This window comes from Limanda limanda, chromosome 5 (assembly GCF_963576545.1).
Source record: "Limanda limanda chromosome 5, fLimLim1.1, whole genome shotgun sequence".
In the NCBI taxonomy this organism is placed as follows: Eukaryota; Metazoa; Chordata; class Actinopteri; order Pleuronectiformes; family Pleuronectidae; genus Limanda; species Limanda limanda.
Window position 1 is genome coordinate 24188775 of NC_083640.1, and position 22373 is coordinate 24211147.

Genomic DNA, 22373 nt, shown 5'->3' on the forward strand with positions numbered 1-22373 from the left:
TCACATTCCAGGCTCTTCTCCAGACTGAACTTGGTCTGATGTAATTAAAATGGTTGTGGGAGCATCAACCTGTTGTCTCCTAGTTTTCAACTCTTCTGACCAGTACCTGTGCTCATCAAATTTGGACGTGCTTTCGTATACCTTCAGCCTTACATCTCATGCATGTGCAAAGCCAGCTTCTTACAGAAATAGTTTGAAAGGTTTGTTGGAGAATCTCCCTGGTCTACACAGACAGCGATCGGGCATCATCACCAAACATCAGACACTGAGCTAGTTGATGCTCTTATGTCTGAATGGAAAGAAACCTCTGCTGGGTCCAAATTCTGCTGGGAAGCCTTCACAGAAAAGGTTCCAGGTGCCCACGTGCCCAGAAACAAAATAAACAGGTAGGAATAACAGATCTGTGCATAATGCCTTTCCTTCATCTGGTTTTATACCATGTTTTGAAATCAGTTAGACCAATTTTTTTGTTTCTTTATCCGTATCTTTTTGTTTTCAATGGAAAACATCTTTCATAAGGATGTCAGGCTCTATTGAAAATGTTCAGAAAGGTATAAAAATTGTATGCTTCTATCACAAGTAGCCTTGAAAACTTGACTGACTCCGAAGATGCAGTTTCCCTGTTCAAACATTGTAGTGCAACACTGGTGATATAATTTAGGACACAGTTTTGTGTATTAGTCAGCTTTTATTTTGAAAACACTGGTCATTTCAGAGTGGAAAGTAAACATGTGCCCCTCATCACATCTTTGGTTATTATAATCAGTACAATGATCATATATTTTATTGATTGAGGTAGTAGTCAAGCTTTATTTGATTAGATATTAGATTCACAGTAGTGAAGCTCGGTGTGATTCTTTGGCTACAGACATAAAAACTAAGACATAACAAAAAAGCTGGGATAATTTTTTCACAGTGAAAAACAAATAACCTCTCATCAGTCATGATTAAAACAAAAAGCAGCATATCAGGCTTGATAATCATAATGTAAATTACTCTCTTTAGCCCAGTTCTACGAATGCAATGTCCTTTTGTATTTCACAGATTCAGTTTGTCAAAGCTTGTTCCACAGACTCGACCTAAACTCACAAATACAATCAGTAGGATCAGGATCATTCCATGTTGATCTGGCAGTCGGTGAATGAGTGATGGTCATTCTGTTGTTTGCAGTTTCAGTCTCTCTCTCTCTCTCTCTCACTGTAATGGTGAACTCTTGGTGGGAATCATTATTCTAGACTCCATGCTTCTAATCAAAGGTACTGAGAACAGACAGACAGAGACAGACATGTTAGAGTTAAAAGCAACACAGATATACTGGACATTTCTATTTCCATTCCACTTTTCCTTGCTCTATATTCAGCCCTACCTGTGTAATACACATTTGAATCCCATCCCTCCTTCAGCCATGCAGAGTTTCTCGTCTCCTCCCGGGATTGGAGGCTTTCATAAGCTGTAAACAAGAAAAGATAATCAAACCACAACATCACTGCATGTGTATCAGTCTAATGAAAGACTGGAAAATAATCGTATTAACTTAATAAATCTCAGTTAGTAGAGCCAAAGAAACTGTAATTCTAAATAATGCAATGTTTCTGATTTGGCCTGTGTTGTGTCGTGGGCACAAGACTGTAACTTAAAGTCCTTCAATGCTTACGAACTTTTTATCTTGTTATTTTAACAACACTAAACACCAAACACCTATAAAATGGTGGTAAATAAATGAATGTAACTCCATTTAAACAGGTTAGTTTCTCATCATTATCTCCACATCCTTCAGTTGTACATAAGTTGAACACCTTGTGATACAGTCTAAATAAATCTAAGTCACTTTATCTACCTGTCTTGTGTCATTTCTTCCTTGCAAAGCACTTAGTAACATTTTGAGAAGTTTTAAACAAAAAGTGTATTATTATTATTATAAATAACACTTTTCTAGGGCTGCATATCACTTAACAACGAGTAACCTTCAGTGAACCTGTTTTAATTCATTAAATCAATCTAAATGTTCACAGTGGATTTGTGTGCGCTCACCCCACAGGTGATGAACAACATACAGGTCCCCGATCTGGGAGAAGAAGCCGCCCACTGCCTCACTGTTCTCCTGTCGGTACTCAATGGCCCTCGCCCTGTAGAGAGGATAATTACCTCAAATGCTTCATGCTTCATTGAGAAAAAAAGTTAAGACAGTTGATAGGATTTATAGTTTAAAGAATTTAATTAAGCGTGTTGAGTCTCACCAGTGGTTGCCCCATTCGAGCATAGTTCCTGGCTGAAACACAAGTGAAGAATTCAAACATTAACATCGTCATGGAAGTCTTGCAAAATATTTGTATTGAAAAGATATGAAAATGGTTTTATGGCACTTCACACAATATCTACGCTCTTGGCATTAATATGCACTGCAGTGTGCTAATGAAGTACTGAAAACAGATTCTGCCAGTAATGGTTGTGATGAGTTGTCAGTAAAGAGAGATATTGAATGAAATGTACAGGTGCATCTCAATAAAATTAGAATATCATGGAAAAGTTTGTTTATTTAGATAATTCAATTCAAAAAGTGAACCTCATATATTATATAGATTAATTACCCACCGAGTGAAATATTTCAAGCGTTATTTATTTTAATGTTGATGATTATGGCTTACAGCTAATGAAAATCCAAAATTCAGTATGTCAGAAAATTAGAATATCGTGAAAAAGTTCAATATTGTAGACTCCCGATGTCCCACTCTAATCAGCTAATTAACTCAAAACACCTACAAAGGTTTCCTGAGCCTTTAAATGGTCTCTAAGGCTGGTTCAGTAGGATACACAATCATGGGGAAGACTGCTGACTTGACAGTTGTCCAGATGATAGTCATTCACACCCTCCACAAGGAGGGTAAGCCACAAAAGGTCATTGCTAAAGACGCTGGCTGTTCACAGAGTGCTGTATCCAAGCATATTCATAGAAAGTTGAGTGGAAGGAAAAAGTGTGGTAGAAAAAGGTGCACAAGCAACAGGGATAACCGCAGCCTTGAGAGGATGGTGAAGCAACTGCCATTCAAGAATTTGTGGGAGATTCACATGGAGTGGACTGAGGCTGGAGTCAGTGCATCAAGGGCCACCACGCACAGACGTATCCAGGACATGGGCTACAACTGTCGCATTCCTTGTGTAAAGTCACTCCTGAACCAGAGACAACGTCAGAAGCGTGTTACCTGGGCTAAGGAGAAAAAGGACTGGACTGTTGCTCAGTGGTCCAAAGTCCTCTTTTCAGATGAAAGTCAATTTTATTTGGAAATCAAGGTCCCAGAGTCTGGAGGAAGAGTGGAGAGGCCAGTGTGAAGTTTCCACAGTCGGTGATGATTTGGGGAGCCATGTCATCTGATGGTTTTGGTCCACTGTGTTTTATCAAGTCCAAAGTCAACACAGCCGTCTACCAGGACATTTAAGAGCACTTCATGCTTCCATCCGCTGATTAGGTTTATGGAGATGATGATTTCATTTTCCAGCAGGACCTGGCACCTGACCAAATTGCCAAAAGTACCAATACCTGTTTTAATGACCATGGTATCACTGTGCTTGATTGGCCAGCAAACTCGCCTGACCTGAACCCCATAGATTCTCTATGGGTTATTGTCAAGAGGAAGATGAGCGACACCAGACCAAACAATGCAGACAAGCTGGAGGCTGCTATCAAAGTAACCTGGGCTTCCATAACACCTCAGCAGTGCCACAGGCTGATCATCTCCATGCCACGCCGCATTGATGCGGTAATTCATTCACTTTTTGAATTGAATTATCGAAATAACTGAACTTTTCCATGATATTCTAATATATTGAGATGCACCTGTAATATATGAAAGGAATAAGTGAAAGGTAGTGTTTTCTTTACCCTAGAATGGACCTTTCATATTTACATCAGAGTAGGTCCTCTCTACTGAGGCTGCCATGTCTTTTTACAGTAGCCCAGACTGGACAAACTAAACCTGTTGAGTTTTTATGACTGAAGGTTTCAACAGGTTCTCTGTCATGTCGGGGAGGGTGAGGTGAGGGGTATTCAGCTGCAACATGCAACTTCACCACTAGATGTCACTCCATTCTACACACTGAACCATATTTAACTCAGAGTGTAGAATCTGCCAAAGAGGCAGGCATTCAATTTGATGTGAACCTTTTCAAGACACATTTAATAATACTAGATCATATGCTTCTTACTCAGCTGATGTAGAAGCTTCTCTTTCAAATGAGAGTTTACATATCTGAAGTACATGTCGGTCATTCAATCTTTATTTGTGACGTAGGTGTGGATACCTTGAGTTGATATGTTCGCATTTCATAGATGTTCGGTCCTGGTCTGGGCAAAGGTTCGTTCCAAAAGCTGAACTCCAGGAGAAGCTGGTTTCGCCTTGAAATCAACATTTTCGCCCTCTCTTTCCGAAATTCTAAATACTCCTGAAGAGAAATGATGAAATAAGTATTTACTGTAAAATACTTTTCTACTGTCACAGATCTGTAAAGATAAAACTCAAATCAGCTTAAGGTGGACTTTAAATACTGCTTTTGTAACAAACCTTGTTGTTGTTCAACTTCTCCAGACATTCAGTCAAGGCTGGGTAACCTCCCTTGTATCTCCACAGATGCACTGCAGACAAAGAACAGCAGATGTCACTGTAGGACTGTGTGGGGACTGATGCCACCCACACAGGCAAAAGAAGCAGGAGCTCCATCTCCGTGTGATCACTTTGTGACTGGATACACTTGAGATAATATTACACACTGTAAACATTCATATGAATAAGGAGAGGTGATGGAAGACAGTCATATGGTTGTGTGTGCGTGTGTGTGTGTGTCTGCATTTTTCTGGGACACTCCAACCACTCAAAAGACGTGTGTGAGGCCTTAAACCAAACAATACAGAAAGGAAATAAGGAAACAGGATTTTTCATGAACTCTCTGTCCTGTTTTCTGTCACGCTGCTGCTCACCAGCTTGGTCCTGTTCACCGTACCAGGTATTCCAGCTTCCCACCACCTCACATGGGTAGTCCTGGTCCTGATGGAGCCGGTTTTGCACCTCAGCCCTAGAGTCAGCATAAAATAAGTAAATACAAACTCTTCACTCACACACAAACACAGATTCCCTGAATGTGGGTAATCATATACCGTAACTTCACCATCATGACCAACTAGAGGGCACTCAGACAGCAGAAACACTACGATTATTCAACCCTCTATTACACCCAAAGACATTATTCTAATTTCCTTTATTTTAAGCTAAATTAATCTTATGATTCTGCAAGAATCCCATTACGACGGAATAAAGACTATCTTGTTAACTGGGGAAACCCTAAACTTGTGTCTTCAATTAAAAAGATTTAGCTGGTACTTGGCTAAAAAAAACAACACATAACCTAATTATAGAAATCATGGGCTATATACTAGATCTCATCAAAGATATTATTGAGAGTAACCAAATCATTTAAGAAAAAATATTGAACCCAAAACCTGTTGCATTGATTGATTTGATTAGTTTGATTGGTGGTTGTAATGCAGAGAATCTTTTAAAAGAAGTGAACACACTTACTCTAGACTGTTGTACGCTTCCATGCACTCTGGCTTGATATTGTGAACTAAAAAAAAAGAGAAAGAAAGAGATTGATAGACCCGGACTTTGGTGGATTTTTTTAAATACAAGCAACAATCAAATTCTTCAACAAAGTAATTTCACACTCCAATTCAGCAAAGACTTCTATATACAAAAAACGATTTGCCTTCAATAGGTTATAGGCTCCGGCTGATAGAGAGTTCAAATTGAAATCCCCACATGGTGTGACGTACGCTGCCAGAAACATCAAAGCTCAGGGAGAGTGATAGATTCCTCAAGGAGACACAGACACAGTTAGGACCAAAGACTGGAAAGAAAACCAGACAAAAAGGTTCAGATGTTGCTTATAATTCTTTGCCGACTTGAAACCTCACGCTTGTTCAACTTGTTGCTGCCTATTCGAGACACATGCATCACAAGCTGAGCTGTTACAGAGCAGTCTGTGCTTCCAGGTCTCTTTGAGGCCATAAAGGCCAGTTCAGATTGAACTGGCCTCCGTTTTCCACAGAGACACATGGATAATAGATGGTTGAAATTTTAAGCAGAATCCATTTCATTACAATAGAATTCTCCGGAGGGGCTGTGTGTGAGAGCGCTCACGTAACATCAGTTGCTCCCAACGTTCTCGGAGAGAATTTTAGAGTTTATCCTGCCGGGCCCTTCATATAAAAAAGAGGAGCAATAAACGTTCAAGACGCAGGAGAAGATTCAAGCGCTTTTGTTGAGAAAGGCCAACCTGATGTCAACGTGCTGTAAACAAGAACTTGTGATTTCTGCAGAGGATTTTTTACTTTATGTCCTGCCTCCGGCATGTTAACGGATTCACTGCTGCGAGCGACCTCACGCTTAAAAAGAAAATCAACCTTCACTTTGTAAGTATGTTAGAAAGTCTTGTGCCTACATTGGATTTTGTAAAGGTTGCTGGTCTCCCTCTTTGACAGCAGGTTGGAGTGGGCATCTTTCCTGGCATCGACTTTGTGCACAAATAAGGAACGAAACCAGCCTTTGTCGCCGTTCTCTGAAAACCTCCTACACAGGAACGAGATGAAAGAAAGTTTCACAAAAGGCTCAAAGCAACAACAGCGGAGAAGTTGTTGATGGGAAAAGAGAAAAACTTAAAAAGAACATGAAGATGTGCATGACATATGGACTAAAAGATAGTCATGCTACTATGCTTTGATATTAAAAAAACATGCATACTGTATGAGTGAGTGGGCTGAGTGTGGTAGAGTCTCTGGCATTCAATTTCCTTTCACCCACTCTGGAGTGAATAAAAGGGGAATATCATCCACTTTATCAGCTACTGTTACAATCTAACAGGCTCCACTCAGTAAATGAACGTGACTGTCGCTCTCTCTCAGTCACAGAGCGGAAAAATAAAGATATGAATCAGTGATTGTGTGTTCAGGCTGCGCTTCTGGAGCTCTGCCAAAAAAAACCCTGAAGAAGACAACAGGAAAAAGGGGCCAAAAATACTCAAAAGTTACATAGAGCTTGTCGTTTTAAATTTTGAGGCTAAAAATGGGAAAAGAAATTAAACTGTCACCTTTAAATGTTGTAATCAAACTTTAAAATTAAAAGCAAAATTGGACAAATAAATCCTTCGATTAAAATCAAGAGGAAAAGCTGCTTCACTATTGATATGCACTTTTGAACGGAGCTCCCACACAAATCAAATCCAAGGACATTTCATTGACTTGATAATATTTGAAACCAAGTCCACATTAAGGGAGAACAGTTGGAATGTTCCCACTCGTGGATTAGGGAGCTGTTCATTACGCACATGTTCACCCTCATGTAGGACTCTCAAGGCCGTCTGTTAAGTCACAAATGATTCCTAAGCTTTTTATTTTATTATCCTGAAATAGACAAACTCTCAAGGTCAGTGGGACGTCTTTGTTATTAATAACCTCATGGGCCACTGGCTTTTTAATTGGGATCTATAATTAGAAATGAATTTCCCATGGCACCCTCACCTAAAAACAACAACAACGTCAAGAAAAACTTCATTCAATCAGCCACAGAGGAAATACACACAATGCAGAGATAAGTTACCATGATGAAGCTGTGGTCTATCTTTGGTTTACTGTAGCTTTAGAGAACAAAGTTCACAGGTGCTGTCAATGATTAGAGCTGCTCTGGGAAAACACACCGAGTTAAATAAATGTTTGGAATTTTCTGAAACCTTTCTGCATTTTGGAAAATACTAACATGGTACATTTCAAAACAAATAGAACTTGACGAGTCAGAATTTAACTTAATCATTACAAAGAGGTTAAAGATTACTGTAAAATACCGATTGTGTGGTTTGGGAAAAATTAAAAAAGGGATATTTCATAGTTTTTAAATCCTACTTAGACCACATTAAAGCAGGTCCTGATAAAAAAACTACTTTAACCAGACTGGTCAAACTGGATTTATTTATCACAGAGACGCTAAACATGCTTTAAAGCACAATTTAAGATATGTGAAAATGCCAAAAAGGGAGATTTCACTGTATTTGTTCACACTTAGACCACATCAGACCAGTTTCAGATTCAACAGCCACTGTATCATGACTCATCATATACATAAACCAGATTAACCCACAGATGCTAAATATACTTTAAAACACAGTTTGTGATTTGGGAAGTGAAAATGCAACAAAAAAAAAGAGAACTAGCACTGAGTTTTTTTTTACACTTTAGACATAAAAAACTATATCCAAACTTGTCAAATCAGGACTTAATTCACCAAAAACAGTTAAATCAGTAGAGTTTAAAATATTAGATTCTTTGGTTTTGCATTAACTGTCGAATCAGCTGAAACGAATCGGAGGCAAACTTCAGAATCGTGGCTAGATAAGAAAGCTTCTGTTTGAAGTAAAGTGAGCTAGCTTAGCGGTTAGCAAACACAAAAGTCTTGTTTTACTATGTCTCAGTTTGGGTGTTTACTTGCAGCAGCTAGCCCACCTGAAGCTAACTGACGCTAACTGACTGATCATCACTGACATGAACTAGATCCACTGACAGCGACTCCCTCTGTGCACCACTTCCGGGTTCGGATTAAAAACTACAGCTACAAAGCGTCTCACCTGCTCGCCTGCTGCACGGAGCCACTGAACCACGTCTGTCCCCCGAGGCGCAGGGAAGAGGACACGGCCATGTTCCACGCTCCAGAGACAGGAGGACACTGAGGGACACGGAGACACTGAGGGACACGCGGAGCTGGGTTAATGTTTACCTCCGGTCAGCGGCGGCCCGGCGAGTTTAATCCGGTTTAATCACGAGCTCTAGAGCGGATTCAAGCGACGTTCACCCGCCGGAGGTTTAAAAACACACGTGACTCGGTGACGCAGGACGTTTAGTCGATCAGACCCGACTAGTCGAGCGTGTCTGATCCAGGAAAATTATTATTATTAGTATGATTATTATGATTATTAATATTGTTGTTGTTGGTATTATTATTTTACATTTATAATGTGTTGATAATACTGTCTTCGTCTCAGACTGTTTTGTTTCATTTAAATGTGTATTAATTTAAACATATTTTGTAGATATATGTTTATTTTGTATATATATTTATGATACATTTTACAACCATCGTGTCATGTGGTGTGGATATCCTCTGAACTGTATTTAACAAAGAGTGAAGTCACAAAGGTAGTACAACCAGAAGTGAGAATGACTCATTTCAGATAGTCAAACTTAAATAAATAAATTATTACTTTAATTATCTTCACAGATTTTATGTATAACTTACTGTTTTATTATTTTACAACCATTTAATGTTTTTTGTAGGCTAATATCTTAGATAAATAAAAAAACACCATGTTATGTGGTTTGTATACATATCTCTTCAATAAATACCCAATGGAGACATAGCTAAAAAACCTGTGTACAACATTTTACTGAGAGTGCGGTCATAAAGGTAAAGTAATATAATATTAATAATAATAATAAGCTTATCAAAACATAATAAGGTCAAGACCTTAAGTTTAAAGAGAAAGTGGAGTAGTATAACCTTAATTTAGTACTCAAAGATTAACAATAAATGACTGAATTTATGTACTGAATTATTATGATAATATTTAAGTATAATTTTGCAGCAGGTGATTGACTGTTGTTTGTTGTTTTAAACTAATAAATCAAACTTCAGCCTTCAGAAAACGATAATAGAGAAAACCATTGTTAAGTATCTCGACACAGAATTAAAAGCAGTTTTCTGGCTAATTTCTGCATCTCCGTATCTAAAGATACAACACAGGCCAAAAGAAGTATAATTGTGATTATACCAGGTTTTTTTAAATAACTAATAAGAAATATAATGGTGTGTATGTGTTTGTGGGAGGAATACATCACCAAATCCCAGCTTACTTTATCTAACAGTGTTTTGACTGGTGTTGCTGCTGCGAACAGGTCTCTTATCTAACAACGGCACTTTCTTTCAGAGCTGGTTCCTCTATTAGACGACTCATGCAGTACTTAAATCCTTTTTGTGCAACCCACTTTCAGTTCTTTTCATACACAATGCAGCGCTCTCTGATCCTCTCCATCATTCTGCCCACTGGCATTATATAACATCCAATCCGATCTTACCTAAAAGGATTCAAACTCAATACCTGTATTATATGCACATGTTCAATGACTCTCCATATTTCAAGTAGCGGCACAAAAGGTGTGTATTCACCGATTCTTTTAGAGAATAAACAAACCTTCTGAATTAATAACATTTTCATTGGATTGATTATTAAACAAGTTTAATTTATGCCAAATACATTTTTACTAATTTGTTAAATATGATGTCGTCCCAGGCACCCATCCTCTGGTTCATGTGTTGAGGAAAACGTCCACGGAGCTTTGACAAGTCTTCCATCTTCGCTGGCATTAAAAGTGCCGCAATTACCGTAACACTTCTCAAGCTTTTGCTGTACCGAACGTGCCAATTCTGCCACCGTGGTTTATTGTAAGCGCAGGAAGAATGTCTTTCGCTTTCGCATGCAATTCTTCAAAATCCTTGTTCACGATGATGCTCTAGAAAGAGAAGAAAGAAAGTTTGTCTCTCTGCAAATGAGAGAGGACTTGAAGAGATGTATTTTCTATAAAGGTGAAACATGTTAAATTACTTACTGCAAAGTCTAAAGCCTCCATGGCTGAATCTTTGTTTTCCAGCAGAGACTTGAGGATCCCATAACAACCAGCGTTCTGGATGGGGTTCCTGCTCATCTGGCCAAAGATAAAGATGAGAAATATGAGAATATGGAATAATACCACACACAAAAAAGGTATTTAGCGTGATTCTGGTTACTACAGGTAATAAAATATGTTGTTCATGTTACAATGGGTTTGAAAAGTGGATCCCCATTCCTTGTGCTACCAACTGCATCTGTGAAACTTTTTAACTACTTAACTCGTTATATCAGTTATTTTTCAAAAGTTGGAATAGTTTGCAACAATTGATTTGACTTCAAATGCTCAGATTGTCCTGCTCGGAATATTTTTTTTTTCACTTGTGTGTACAATCAAACAACCAAACTCCAATTTAAACCCAAGTGAGCTCACATCGATATCAAACTCTCAGGCTGAGACTCTCTCACTCTCTTTTTTTCTTGAGACGAGTCCCTGAGAAGCTCGGCTGCCGACATTAAAACAAAGTACAGTGATCCACTTATTCGTCCCATTTCATCCACTGATGCCACCCTTTGCTTCCCGAAGCCCAAACCAATCTCTTTTCAACAGCTTACATTCAGGGACTTGATTGTCTTGTTTACTTTGAGGCCGGCGGCGAGGCGGACGGCTCCTTCAGGGGGGATTCTGTTGTTACTGTGGAGACAAACAAATACAGGACAGAAAACAAAAGGAAGAAAAGGTGTGTTGGAGTCTGAGGGAGGCAATCATGATGTGCTGTGTTTTTAAAGGGTATTGTTCATCCATGAGGCAGTTTGGCTTTAAGAGAATCTGTGTTTTTAGATTTATTGACATCCCCAGCAGTCAAATAAAGAATATTTATGGAGGAGGTTGTTTTCATCCTTGTCCATAGTTTGGTTTTATTTTTTGTATGTTGACCAGTAGAGCTGCTTTCAGACACGAACCGAACGCCTCAGGACTTTCTCCAGACTGACTGAGTGTCAGAAGAAAGTTCATAATCTTTCGTGATTACGCTTCTAACATGCGACAGACGCAAAAATGAAAAAAAGAGGCAGTAACATACAAGAAGAAGACACCGACCAAGATGTCAAAAGAGCTTTTGGTGACAAGGGAGCAGCAGAATTAAAACATTACATCCTGCAGAGATTTCTGCACTGTTGGAATCTGGGTAGAGAATCTCCAGCTGTGTTGTTCATGTGTGAGAAGCAAACTCTGCAGCAAGTTCTGGACCCAATTCTCCAGGCATCCTAAGGAGATCTGGTCTGGAGACGGTTTATGATTATGCAAAATCTACTGAATGGATTACCATAAAACATTTTCAAAGGGAGGGGCATGGGCGTGGAAAAAAAACATTAAAGTTTGAAGTGAATCCGGGTAAATCCAGGAATCCTTCATCCCCTAATGCGAGATATGGTGCATTTAGATTTGTATGAGTTTGTGCAATTTCGTACGGATCCAAATAAAATCAAAATCTTGCCGATTTAAATGTGAATATAGGATTTTTTTCAGCTGCTGTATGGTGAGAAATCGCTCTACAAACCGGTAACTGCCTCCAAATAATAGGTGAGATAATGAGAATTCATAAGGGAATAAACTGTATCTTTATGTCCAAGGGGGCTGTAGGGCTCTGGCGGAGGTAACTGCTCTGCTGAGTGCTGTTCTAGTCGGTAATAGCTTTGCTTTAATACCAAACAAGGTTAAACATCTCATTTGCACTCATTTATCCTTGAACGCTCTGTACTGAAGTTGCAGCCTCTGCCCCCTTATTGACTCAGCTACTGTACAATGACACCAAGATTGAAAATTGGCTCATACCTCACATTCAACTCCTCCAACACGTTGTTCTCCTTCAGAGCCTGCCCCAGAGCAACAGCTCCTTCTTTACCGAAGCCATTAAACGACAGATCCACTGCTCTGAGTGAAATGTTCCCCTGAGAAAAGAGAAGATGGGAGATGTTTGTCCTTTTAAAAAAAAAAAAGCAGTAATGAGAACAACTTGAACACTTTCTCCAACAAGATGAACCGAAGACGCACCTTCATTTAAAATGAGTGGGCAGTGTAAATCCTGAGGTAATGAGGCTCTCAGGAGCTGAATCAATCAAACCTGTCAGTGCAGCTGAGGGATTAGAGTCCCCCTGACCACCCTGGTCATTAGGAAATGAAAAAGGGAAAAAGAAGGAGGAGGATGCTGCACTTTTCAGTCTTTTCGGCTGTGAGAGACTTGATGAATATAAAACCAGAGGGCAGTGAAAGCCAGGTTATCATATAACCTCTTCTATAAGTGACTATCAGACTGAATTATACTGAATCACATCACTAACCAGGGCCGGGTCTAGACAGGCATGTATGAGGGGGCAGCCACAAATCTTGAGGGGGCATTGTGCTTTATTATATTATTATTATTATAAATTGGGATTTAGTTTGAGGGGGCACAACATTTATTTGAGGGGGCCAGGCCCCCTCTTGCCCCTGCCTAGACCCGGCCCTGTCACTAACCCTGATAAACACGTTCTGTTTATCCTTCAAAACAGCATTTACAGAACATGTCATGATCCAGTTTCTACGGGTTGCACGGTTTGTCCTAAAACTCACTTTCAGTTCACTTTTCAATGGAAAACAACCCCATGGTAGAGAGTTTACTGCAAGAAGTATGTGGACTATCTATCTTCTTTTAAATACTTAGATTCAGCTCTATTCAGCAGTGATGGGATGACTTTTATAATTGGCCCCAAGCCCACCATCTGTGTTCTGAATTTGATAACTCTTTTTATTAATATTATTATTATTTTATTCTTGTTTCTGGTTTTTGTGGGCAGGATTACAAACAAACTACACAACATATTTCCACAATACATGGTGGAAGGAGGGGACGTGGGCCAAGTGGGCAATTTTATATCACTTACTTTAACATTTAATCATTAATTTTTACCAATTTCCTTGGGAATAATTCATGGATCTTGATACAAAACATCAGCTATGTAAAGGGGACTTATATCTATGAGTGTGGGAAATTTGGTGCAGCTTGATTGAATTTGAGGGGACTATCGTAGGTGGCATGTTAATTTCAATATGATTTAGTCATTTTATTTTTAGCATGACTGGAGGCTGCTCAGTTTTAGCCCAAGATGTTTACGAGTCACATATGGGTAAAAAGTTTTAGTTTCCACTCAAGTTCAGTTTATAGAAATGTTTCTGAATGTTTCTCAACCATGTTTCTGAATCCAAGACAAAAACAAAAAGGGTCCGGCTCTAATCTTTCACTGTATCACCTGTAGTTCTTCTTTCTGTCTTGCACAAGTTCAAAAACCAATAAAGTGTTCGAACACTGATTTCAAGGCTGATTACCCCGAGGCCGTCGGCCAACATCACAGCTCCTCTGCCTCGGATGCTGTTCCAGGCCAGACTGATCGATCTCAACCCCGTGTTCTCTGACAGAGCTTCTCCAAGGATCTCTCCTAAAGGGGAGAAATTAAGAAAAAGTACTGACAGTATGAGACAAAGGAAAAAGGTCAGATTTAAAACTGTATGAATTATTGCTTATTAAGGAGGTTATGTTTTCACCCCTGTCCGGTTGTTTGTTGGTTGGTTTATTTGATGGTTGAACAAGATTATACAAAAACTGCAGGAGAGATTAACACGGAACTTGATGGAAGGATGTGGCATCGAAAAGGGAAGAATTCAGTAAAAAAAAATTTTTTTTAACATTTTCAGATGGGGCGTTTTTTGATATTTTCACCAATTTCCCAGGGAATACTTCATGGATCTTGATCAAAAAGAAATAAGGCATATTTAGAGGAATAAGATATATGAGTGTGTGCAATTTGTTGCAATTTGATTGAATTCAAATCATTGGCTGAGGCAGCTCCACTGCAAGTATTATTATATTTTTTACATATTTAAAATATTTTATTGGTAGGACAGCATCATCAGAAGTACTTCAAATGAAAACCAATGACTCAAACTCCCACGTGTGTCCTCTTTGGGAGCCATTTATCATATCAGCAGTGAGTTTGTGGAATTGTGTGTTTCCCGGTAAGTGAGGACGGTAAGAGTCAGAGATCCCAAAGAGAAAGATTCCTGTCATCATCTCGCCCACTGCATCACAGGGATAAGAAAGTGCACAGCCCTCCGCAGCATGTAATCACAGAAAGAGACCCTTACTGAGCTTGTCTGAAAAAAAGCAATAACACCAAACCCTGAGCGTCAAAGTGTGTGAGAGCTGTATGTCCTCTCGCGGAACTCCGATATGAACGAGTGCGCTCGAAACGCACGAGGACGTACTTTGATATTTCAGCAGGGGGAAAAATCTGAATTGAATATGTGGGGATGAAAAACATCCGCACACACGCACAGTAATTAGACGTGAAGGCGTCCCCTTTCCCACGGAGAGATTTATTTTCAATCAGCCACATCAGAAGCTCAGTGCATCCTGCTCGGCCGCTCTTCCACAAGGAGCCTGTCACAAAGCTCATCCCATGATAATTGAAAGAGGTTTTAATGAAGGCGAAATGTTCTTGACCTTTGAATGCCACAGTCTGCCGCCACCTGCTGTCCTGCGCCTGCTCACAGATAAGGCTGCGTAATTACAGAAAACTCTCACTGGTTTGATGAGGATGGTTTTAAAGAAAAAAAAATGTCTTAGTCCAAATTAGTATCTTTGTAAAGCCACGGGAAACAGAACTCATTTTAAATGGTCATTATTGATGAAGAACAAACACCTGAAATGGATTTAGAGGCCGAGACTGAGAAAGTAATTAATATGACAATTCAGATGTTTCATTAGCATCTTCTGCATATGACTGTACTTTTACTTTTAATACTTTTAAGTATATTTAAAAACAACTACTTACCTACATGTACTCGAGTAAAAAGTTAATGTGGAACTTTTACTTTTATTTTCATCTTTCTATTTATTTATTGTCTCTTTATTATTGTACCTTGACAGAAGTAAAATGTTTGAGTACTTCCTCCACCGCTGATTCAAAGAACTTTGAGTTTTGATGGAAATTGGATTTTAATTGGACGAGCTTTGCCAAAAGAAAACTGAACTGACTGACACCTCATTACTCAGATCTCTTCTATTATCTACTGCAATTTGTCGATTTTATACATAATGTCTCCGGCCTGACACTGTCTGGTGCTGCCGATAGAAAATATGTATCTACAGTGTACATCTTTAATATCCACGTAATAAAAGAATCCGACATGGGTACAGTTTCAGTCTGGGAAAGGCTTCGCAGAAAACAGGAGACCTTCACCTATATGTGTCACTAATTGCTGGCGTACCTGCCTGCTCCCTCAGAGCGTTGCGGCTCATGTCGAGGTTCTGCAGCTTGGCGTTGGTGACGAGAGCCGGGCCGAGGAACTCAGCGGCGCGGTCTGTGAAGTGGTTTCCTGACAGGTTGAGCCGCACCAGGGTGCTGTTCTCCTTCAGCATGCCGGCTATGGCTCTGGCCCCGTAATCCCCCAGATTGTTGTTGGATAGGTCCGCGTCTGGGATTGACACGACAGAGAGACAGGTCAAAGGTGGAAAAGGGCCACTGAGAAAAATCTTTTTAAGTCAGGAAAAGCTGTACTTTCCATCATAAAAACAATTCAACAAGAAAAAATATGAGTTATATAAATGTTTTTTGAGCCATATTCAGCCCATATGTGTAGATTCCTTTTATTAATTTGTGGTGGATGTGATTTTAAAACCAGCATTAAAGTCGTTCATCAAAGAACAGTCATGTGATTTAGTTAAAAGATTGAAAATATGTTTTATTGTATTAGATAAAGAGGTGTCCTGACTTCTTCTACGATAGTTACATCTGGTAGCCAAGAGTTTGAGAAACATCCAATAATATTCCCATCCTTCTCTTCAATTTAAAGTTCGGCCTCAACAAGAGGCTTTGAAAGCTGTTGGACATAATTCACAGCCGTCATCTCCCCCTCGTTGAGGAGATGTCCCCGGGGACAAAGTGGAGACAAGTTCATTTTAAATCTGAAGCAGTTCAAAAGGAGGATGTTTCGCTGTTTAACAGCAAAACCTTTGGAACATTTCAGGGTCACACAGTTCCTGTCGTCTCCAGCCTCACACTGGGAGCACGACTCTGGAGCAAAGTCATCATGTCCGTCGTCCTTTTGTCCAGACTGAAACACCTCATCAGCTGCTGAATGCAAGGCTCTCAGAGGATGAATCCTAATGACCCTGACCTTTCAGTCATTCCACCAGCTGCTTGGCTTTGATTTCTGCATTGTTACTGAATGATTATTTTAAAACCACCGTAACAAAGACACCAACTTTAGTTGCAATGACCGTGAGGATGTATCATCTGAAACCTTTTTAAGAGTTTTCTTTTATTACCTCGGCTAAAGAGGTTATGTTTTTATCCGTGTCTTTTCATTGGTTTAATTTTTCGCAGGATTAAACAACAAACTATTGCATGTGCAACAAATTCCATAAGATTTTGGAGCTGATAAATGGGAGAATCCATTATTTATCCTCATTTATTTAACATGGGGGGATTGGGTGTTGGCCTTGGCAGGGGTAGGGTACGTGGTCTCTGAGCACCGCATAGTTTCATGGCTGTTTATAAAACTATATTTATCTTTAAGCACGATTTCACAAAATTTGCTGAACTGTTTTTTTATTGAAACTTGATGAACGGTTTGGGAATGGGACAAGAAAAAAGATCCTGTTCTCATTTAGAGCAGATTTAATAAAGTAGGTGGATCCAGGAGTTTTATTTCATTTTCTTTATCATGTAACAATCATCTGATATATTACGTGTCTTGTTGTGTAACAGTCCTCTTTTAATCAATAACTTCAATTTTTTACCAAAACCACTTTGAATTACGTTGCCTCTCTTTCCCCTGACAACCTGGACACAGCCCTGCATGTCATGATGAACAAATCATTTCAGTTGTCAGACCACATCTTTTTATTCTTCTTTATTCTATAAGAAGCATGTGTAGGATTGTGTAGCCTTGGCTGAGCTGCACAGAGTTCACTCCCAGTGCCTGTGCATTATACTCTGCATTCACTGGATTGGAATAACCCTGAAACTCCAATAGTGGTGTAGGACAAAGGATGTTTAAATAGCAAGAGCCTGCGTGAGTCACAGGAGTCGTCCTCCAATCCCGCTCGTAGGTTCCTGAACCGCGCAGATGACTGACATGCAGCAAATAAAAAGAGGGACCCCTGATGTTAAACCGTGTGGCATATAATTGAGGTGAGAGTGGCGTACGAGTGGGAGTGCGGGCGACACCTTTTCTAAGAGAAAGGTGAGACACAATTGGGGGAAAGGAAAGAGAGGATGTGTGCATGCTCCATCGCCCAGTACAACCACCTGTAATGTAACAATTTTCCTTTAACATCTCGGCGATGGCAGCTCCGCCCAGTCCTTCCATCCAATTATCTCGCAGGTTCAGTCTCAGTATTGAAGTGTTGGTTACCAGGGGAACCGCCAGTGCTTTGGCGCCCTGCAAACACACAAGCAACCCCCTCGTCAAAGTGAAATTCTTCTGTTTGTTCGCAGCAGGGTACTTTCTCCCTTATCTGTGCTGCATTTAAAAGCTGTGCTGATGCAGGTGGGCAGCGGGAGAGAGAGAGAGTATTAAACCTGAGTGAGACAAATGAAGCAGAAGGCGGCTGTGTGGAGGCGTGGGTCAGGAATGAGGCTCGCGGAACATGAAAATTATAGTTTCCAGCTCGGCTAATGAGAAAGTTGAGTGGATGAACCCTTACGATAACTGGATCTTGCCACCAAAAAAAAGGGAGAACAGGAACAAACCCATCTGAGGACAACGTGTTTCAATGCACGAGGAGAATCTGTCTGAAAGATCTGACAAACCTTCATCTGCATTGAATAAATACACTTTTACAGCAGCACCAGTTCGATTACTTCTGCTCTGTGTAATTGGCAGGTGAGGACGTATTTAAAAATCCTATTTAATCTATCTGAAGGATATTAAGACAGAACATGGGCTTGTTGAGGAATGGATTTACTTTTTACATCTTTAATTTACGACGTTATGGGAAAGTGGAAGCCTGTGTAAATGTCAGAGTGTGTTGCCAATGACTCCAGGCAATGGATTTACACATTGACAATGACTGTACCCTTCTCTCAGGCAGAGATGTTCTACTACAGAGCAATTCAACATTGATTTTTCATTGATTAGTCATTAGAGTCTAATTGTTATTGACTTGGTTGGAAGCTACAGAGCGTCGAGCTGTTAAACACGACTACATGTCATCAAATTAGTTTTGTGTTTTTTACTTAGATGCATAAGACAGAATCTGCCCAGTGGTGATCAGAACATCAAGATCCCACTGAAATACATGTTTAACCAATCATGAGTCTCCGGCTCAGCTGTCAATCATGATACCCCGTTTTATAGCATCACATTTTATCTATATATGTATATATGAACACATGAACATTCATCATATGATAAGAGCTGAAATGACAGAAATCATCTTTGAGAAATTGGATTTTGACTTTTTTAATTTGGTCCATGTCCCATGCTCTAACGTGGAGGAGGCAGAATCTACGACCTGTACTGCAACCAGCCACCAGGGGGCAATGGAGACGTTTTGGCTTCACCTTTACGGAGCATTCATATTGTCCATCTTTACTCAATGTTCTCAACCGTTTTAAATATGTTTTTGTGTGACTGTTTAAATCCGTGCATGAGAATTACAACACACAGACTCATCAGAAACATAATAATAAAAATTCATTACGTGGGTTTAGAGGTGAAAGTGATTTGCTTCCATTAAATATACAGAACAATACCTCTCTCTCTTGGAGGAGGTGAAGGACTCTCCACATGAATGTGCTCTGCTGAGATCTACACCATATGATGGGTGATATGTAAAGTGCACTGCAGACATATGTACATGCATGATCTGTTTCTGAGGGAAGGGGCTGGAAACTCCTTGAAGCGCAGCTGCGTTGCACTTAGCACAGTGCAGCCCGGACGTATTCATGATCAGAGCCGTCCCCTGGAGGAGAATGTGACTTTGAATTAATGAGTCACTCACTGAACAAAGGTCTGCGCTGATGTGAAATAGCGTTGGAGTCTAATCTCATCCAGCACATCTACATGTGTAGCTTTTGCTCAGACTCACATGGACCTTTTATTAGAATGTGGGATAGTGTGTGAGAATATTTCCTCACGCGACTTCAAGCATTTGTGGCTTTTTGACAAGAAGTTCTGTTCGGTACGTTTCCCCTGGTGAAACGGATCTGATGAGAGAAATGGAAAAGCTTGTAGGAGATCTGAAGCAGAGACATTCAGCTGATGTATGACGCTCCTCAGTTTTATTATGTTCCTGTACAACTCCGCTGGTGAAACTGAAACACTCTTAATCACCTTATAGGTCGGCGACAACTTCAGATTTCTTGGCCACTTGGGGGCAGTGCACACAAAGTGAAACCAGAAACTCTCAAACAAAGATTACAGCTAAATCCTAAAAGTGAAGCCAAATCATCTGGCTTGCCCCCTGGTGGCTGGCTACAGGATAGGACATTAACCCCACCTCCTTGGCTATAGTAAACGGGACATGGTCCAAATTAATAAAAGCTCAAGTCCAAATCAAATAAATTATTCTCAAAAATGTCATTTTAGATTTTGTTAAGAAGTTATTTAAAATTAGTTATTCGATGCAAAATGGTTGACAGCTTTGTCCAATGGGAACAAGTTGAGACACGTTGTCCATCTGTCTTTAAATATATGCTTAATAAATAAATCATTCTTTTGCAGTCACAGTTTCTATATACATATAATTTTTGTAAATATTTAAATAAAACAAATTGTCTTACCACATTGAAGGAAAAAACTTTCCATGCACCTGGATTCCAGATGATTAAATTAAGAAAACAGGATAATAACAAAAATAAAGTCTGGATAAAAACATAAATAGATAAAAACTTCACAATCCCTGCTCTCTACCTGAAAACGTTCAGCAAACGACAAACAATCTCAAACCTTCCCCCAATTCCAACCCCTCCCCTTCTGATAATAGTTTTCTAACTTCTGATGAAAATACCTGAGGCCCGAGGCCACGATGCATCATGTTCAGCTCACTGTCTTTCACGTGTCGCAGGAAGTAAGAGGCGGGCACCACCTGCAACTTTTCACATGCCTCCATGTAGCGCGTCTGCCCCGAGGGGTCGTACGCCTCCTTCTTACCTGCAACACAAGTGAACATAATAACACTGTGTCCGTCTGAATCGTTCGCCATCAATACCTCTATGAAAGAGCAGAGATGTGGCCTTCTGAGTGTGATATTGAAAAAGTCGCTGGTGGCTGCTCTCGCCCTCTCAGGGGGGCTCATTCACACCAGATGGGTTTTCACTGGTGGTGAAAAGGAAGCCCGACACAAAGACTGAGATGATTTCATTAAGATGCAGAACAGGGCTCCACATGTGTGGGCGGGCGAGTGTAGGAGTTTCTATTTGTTTTTTTCTTTTCCTTTTCAAAAGTCATTTAGCGATGGGGCGGAAAGAGAGAGAGGGAGACAATCAGCAGATTGGGATCGACTTTGCCTTGTCAATGCAAGTTCTGATCAAGATCAAATTAAAACATTTTAGGCTATAGTTCAGAATATAATTGCAAAAAGTCGATATCAAGATGGAATTATTAATTTCAAACATGACTCATAACACAGAGCCATTTCCCTTGTTATTTAAAAGGAGGAACATCAAACCCTTTATCACAAAATCTAATATATCTCACCCACTCAAATTTATCTTTTTCAATCTGAAAATCAACTTCCTCTATACCTCCGAGCTCCAAATCTGTGTCGTCGTCCTCATCCGAGATCACAGACTCTTCTCCTCCCAGTTCCTCCTCCTCCTCCTCGTCTTCCTCTTCACCCTCTCCTTCACCTCTGTCTTGATCATTCCCATCGAGGCTCGAGGGTCCGTCCTCCGGCCCACGCACGCCGACCTCTGTCCAGCTCGCTCTCGGCTGGATGGGGGGGAATGAGAGATATCAGGAGTCTGCAGCGTCGGCAGGCGGAATGAGGCGACTGGACGGATTCACTAAGTAAAAGTGACCCTACACTCAATTTGGATGAACTTCTGTCCCTCTAGTCTCTTCCCACCTCCCTTTGACCTCTTGAACAAGAGTTCTCTCCTCATCTCTCCCCCTAATTAGAGGCACGTTCATTATTTCCAGGACTTTACATAGAAAAACCATCAGTATTTATTAAATGTTGCCTCAGAGCATTGCTGCATGCCTTCACCTGCCTGATATCTTTTGAAACTGCTTTGCCGACTTGGCTGCTCACTCGTCTTCCTACCTCCCCCAGCTGCAGCTTCTCACTTTCTGCTCCTGCGTCATCGGCTTCCAGCACAGAAGGCATCACCGTCTCCTCGGCCAACTTCTTCCCATTAACCATGACTTCAACGCAAAGCCACAGTGATACTAACACTGAGAAAAGATAAATCTATTTTAAATCCTTTGTGTAGAAATCACTTCCTCATTTCGGTCTGTTTTTGGATCCATCCTGCTGGTGAGAATGAAATCACTGCGCTGCAACAGGAGAGTCAAACAGTTTGGGCTAATTAGAAAGGCTGCAGCCTTGCTGCGGGACGGCCAGTCCACCAATCGGAGTCTCTGTTTGAAGTTGGAGCAGCTTGCTTTGTTGACAGGTTGCCGTGGCACT

The 22373-nt window shown here is 40.2% G+C and overlaps 2 protein-coding genes across 2 annotated transcripts; both read right to left on the reverse strand.

The window, feature by feature from the left end:
* Positions 1-668: 668 nt before the first annotated feature.
* Positions 669-8845, reverse strand: nipsnap1 (nipsnap homolog 1 (C. elegans)). Its single transcript, XM_061071682.1, has 10 exons — positions 8662-8845; positions 6490-6617; positions 5568-5613; positions 4970-5064; positions 4557-4627; positions 4297-4437; positions 2238-2269; positions 2032-2126; positions 1367-1450; positions 669-1259 (listed from the first exon to the last, which is right to left on the reverse strand). The coding sequence occupies exons 1-10, from the start codon at positions 8730-8732 to the stop codon at positions 1195-1197; spliced, it is 828 nt and encodes a 275-aa protein (XP_060927665.1). The 5' UTR covers positions 8733-8845; the 3' UTR covers positions 669-1194.
* Positions 8846-10483: 1638 nt separating this feature from the next.
* lrrc74b (leucine rich repeat containing 74B) lies at positions 10484-22106 on the reverse strand. The gene is made up of 10 exons (XM_061071946.1): positions 22008-22106; positions 21476-21553; positions 20751-20882; positions 18046-18178; positions 16001-16207; positions 14060-14169; positions 12530-12645; positions 11311-11389; positions 10697-10792; positions 10484-10600 (listed from the first exon to the last, which is right to left on the reverse strand). Exons 1-10 carry the CDS (start codon positions 22104-22106, stop codon positions 10484-10486), a joined length of 1167 nt encoding a protein of 388 aa, XP_060927929.1.
* Between the last annotated feature and the right edge of the window lie 267 nt (positions 22107-22373).

Excerpts from the sequence above, each read along its gene's own strand:
- lrrc74b (XM_061071946.1), bottom strand. The coding sequence starts at position 22,106 with ATGGTTAATGGGAAGAAGTTGGCCGAGGAGACGGTGATGCCTTCTGTG. Across the intron at positions 10,793-11,310 it reads AGACAATCAAGTCCCTGAAT|ATGAGCAGGAACCCCATCCA; the intron begins GTAAGCTGTTGA and ends ATCTTTGGCCAG. Across the intron at positions 10,601-10,696 it reads TGGAGGCTTTAGACTTTGCA|AGCATCATCGTGAACAAGGA; the intron begins GTAAGTAATTTA and ends TTCTCTTTCTAG.
- nipsnap1 (XM_061071682.1), bottom strand. The coding sequence starts at position 8,732 with ATGGCCGTGTCCTCTTCCCTGCGCCTCGGGGGACAGACGTGGTTCAGT. Across the intron at positions 4,628-4,969 it reads CGGTGAACAGGACCAAGCTG|TGCATCTGTGGAGATACAAG; the intron begins GTGAGCAGCAGC and ends CTTTGTCTGCAG. Across the intron at positions 4,438-4,556 it reads AGAAGTTGAACAACAACAAG|GAGTATTTAGAATTTCGGAA; the intron begins GTTTGTTACAAA and ends ATTTCTCTTCAG.